The sequence below is a fragment of the Bison bison genome, unplaced genomic scaffold (assembly GCF_000754665.1).
Source record: "Bison bison bison isolate TAMUID 2011002044 unplaced genomic scaffold, Bison_UMD1.0 scf7180017864203, whole genome shotgun sequence".
NCBI classification, from domain to species: Eukaryota; Metazoa; Chordata; class Mammalia; order Artiodactyla; family Bovidae; genus Bison; species Bison bison.
Genome location: NW_011494775.1, coordinates 6,657,446 through 6,659,024, shown reverse-complemented (window position 1 = coordinate 6,659,024; position 1,579 = coordinate 6,657,446). Strand labels below are relative to the sequence as shown.

The 1,579-nt window shown below is 57.1% G+C and overlaps 1 protein-coding gene across 2 annotated transcripts in view; it reads left to right on the top strand.

Moving 5' to 3' along the window:
* Window positions 1-1,579, top strand: part of LOC104991892 (PWWP domain-containing protein MUM1) — a 17,433-nt gene that overhangs the window by 11,814 nt on the left and 4,040 nt on the right. For both annotated transcript variants that reach the window (XM_010844573.1, XM_010844571.1), the window contains 2 exons: window positions 55-491; window positions 1,492-1,579. In XM_010844573.1, the coding sequence (XP_010842875.1) occupies window positions 55-491; window positions 1,492-1,579 (525 nt within the window). The remainder of the gene's footprint in view (window positions 1-54; window positions 492-1,491) is intronic.

Genomic DNA, 1,579 nt, shown 5'->3' with positions numbered 1-1,579 from the left:
CCACATGGTTGCTGAGTGCGCCCAGTTAGGGGAAGTTTTCTGCTTCCTTCACAGGCTCCCCTGTCCGCAAGTCCATCCAGCAGGACGTCCAGGGGACGAGGTTCCCCCAGCTGAGTGGGGGAGATCCCGAGGAGCCTGTGGCTGGGAGCCCACAGGGCAGGAGGCCAGCCTACAGGAAGGTGCTGCCCGACCGCTCGCGGGCCGCCCGGGATCGGGCCAACCAGAAGCTGGTAGAGTACATTGTGAAGGCACGGGGCGCCGAGAGCCACCTGCGGGCCATCCTGAGGAACAGAAAGCCATCCCGGTGGCTGAAGACCTTCTTGAGCTCTGGCCAGTACATGACCTGTGTGGAGACCTACCTGGAGGACGAGGAGCAGCTGGACCTGGTGGTCAAGTACCTGCAGGGTGTGTACAAGCAGGCGGGCTGCCAGCTGCTGGCACGTGGGCACGGAGACGGCATCCGTTTCATCCTGGACGTGTTACTGCCTGAGGTGAGTGGTCAGTGGGTCCTCCACGTGCAGGGTGTGTGTGTGGGGGGAAGGTCTCCCAGGGCGTGCAGCGAGGTGGAGGGGCCAGGTGTCGTTTTCCATCCTTTTCCCTGAACCTGGTGCCACCTGAGCCTCAGTTCAGAGAGGGCACTGCGGATGGGAACAGAACGTGTGGGACTGCCAGACGTCTCAGGAACGTTGAGCTTTGTAACCGCAGAGAATTTCAAGTACGTTAAAAAATAAAGCAACTCTGTGAACCCTCATGTGTCCATTCCCATCTGCAGCAGTGGCCTTGCTCCATATGCTCCTCCAGCCCCTTCTTCTGGACACACTGTAATGTGAGTGTAGGAAGGGTGACCCTGCCCCCTGGGGACACTGAGGGTTTCTCAGGTTGTCACAAGTCGGATGCTTCTGGCATAGAACAGGACGCTGCTCTACCCTCTACAGCCCAGGACGGCCCCATGTCAGCCGTGCCCAGGTGAGGGATCCCTGGTTGGAACGAGAAGGACTTTGTAAGAATTTTGAAGTGACTGCAATACACTTTCATCTGGAGTAACTAACAGTGATCCTGTGATACCAGACGTCTAATGTGTATTCAGTTTACCACTTTGTGTTTTTTGTTTGTTTTGGTTCGCTCAGATTTTTACAGTTGCTTTTTGTTTGGCAGCCTGCCTTTTTTGGAGGTGGGGGAGGGCGCTGCTTATCTTGCTTATGGAATCTTAGTTCCTGACCAGGGATTGAACCTGGCCTTGGCAGTGAGAGCACCAAGTCCTAGCCACTTGGCGCCAGGGACATCCTGGGTCCTGCCTTTCTCTGCTTTGAGTGCCATGAACTCTCATCTTGACGATTTCACTGGGAGCAGAGATTTCGCAGATGGTGTGCATGTGTGAGTCCGGTGCTGGGAGGGCCCTGGCGACTGGACTGTCCACCTTTGTGGTCTTCTCCAAGCCTGGTGTGAGTGGCCACACACGGCCCAAGCCTGACCCGTGCTGCCTCTTTGCAGGCCATCATCTGCGCGATCTCAGCAGTAGATGCAGTGGACTACAAGACGGCCGAGGAGAAGTACATCCGAGGACCGGCGCTGAGCTCCC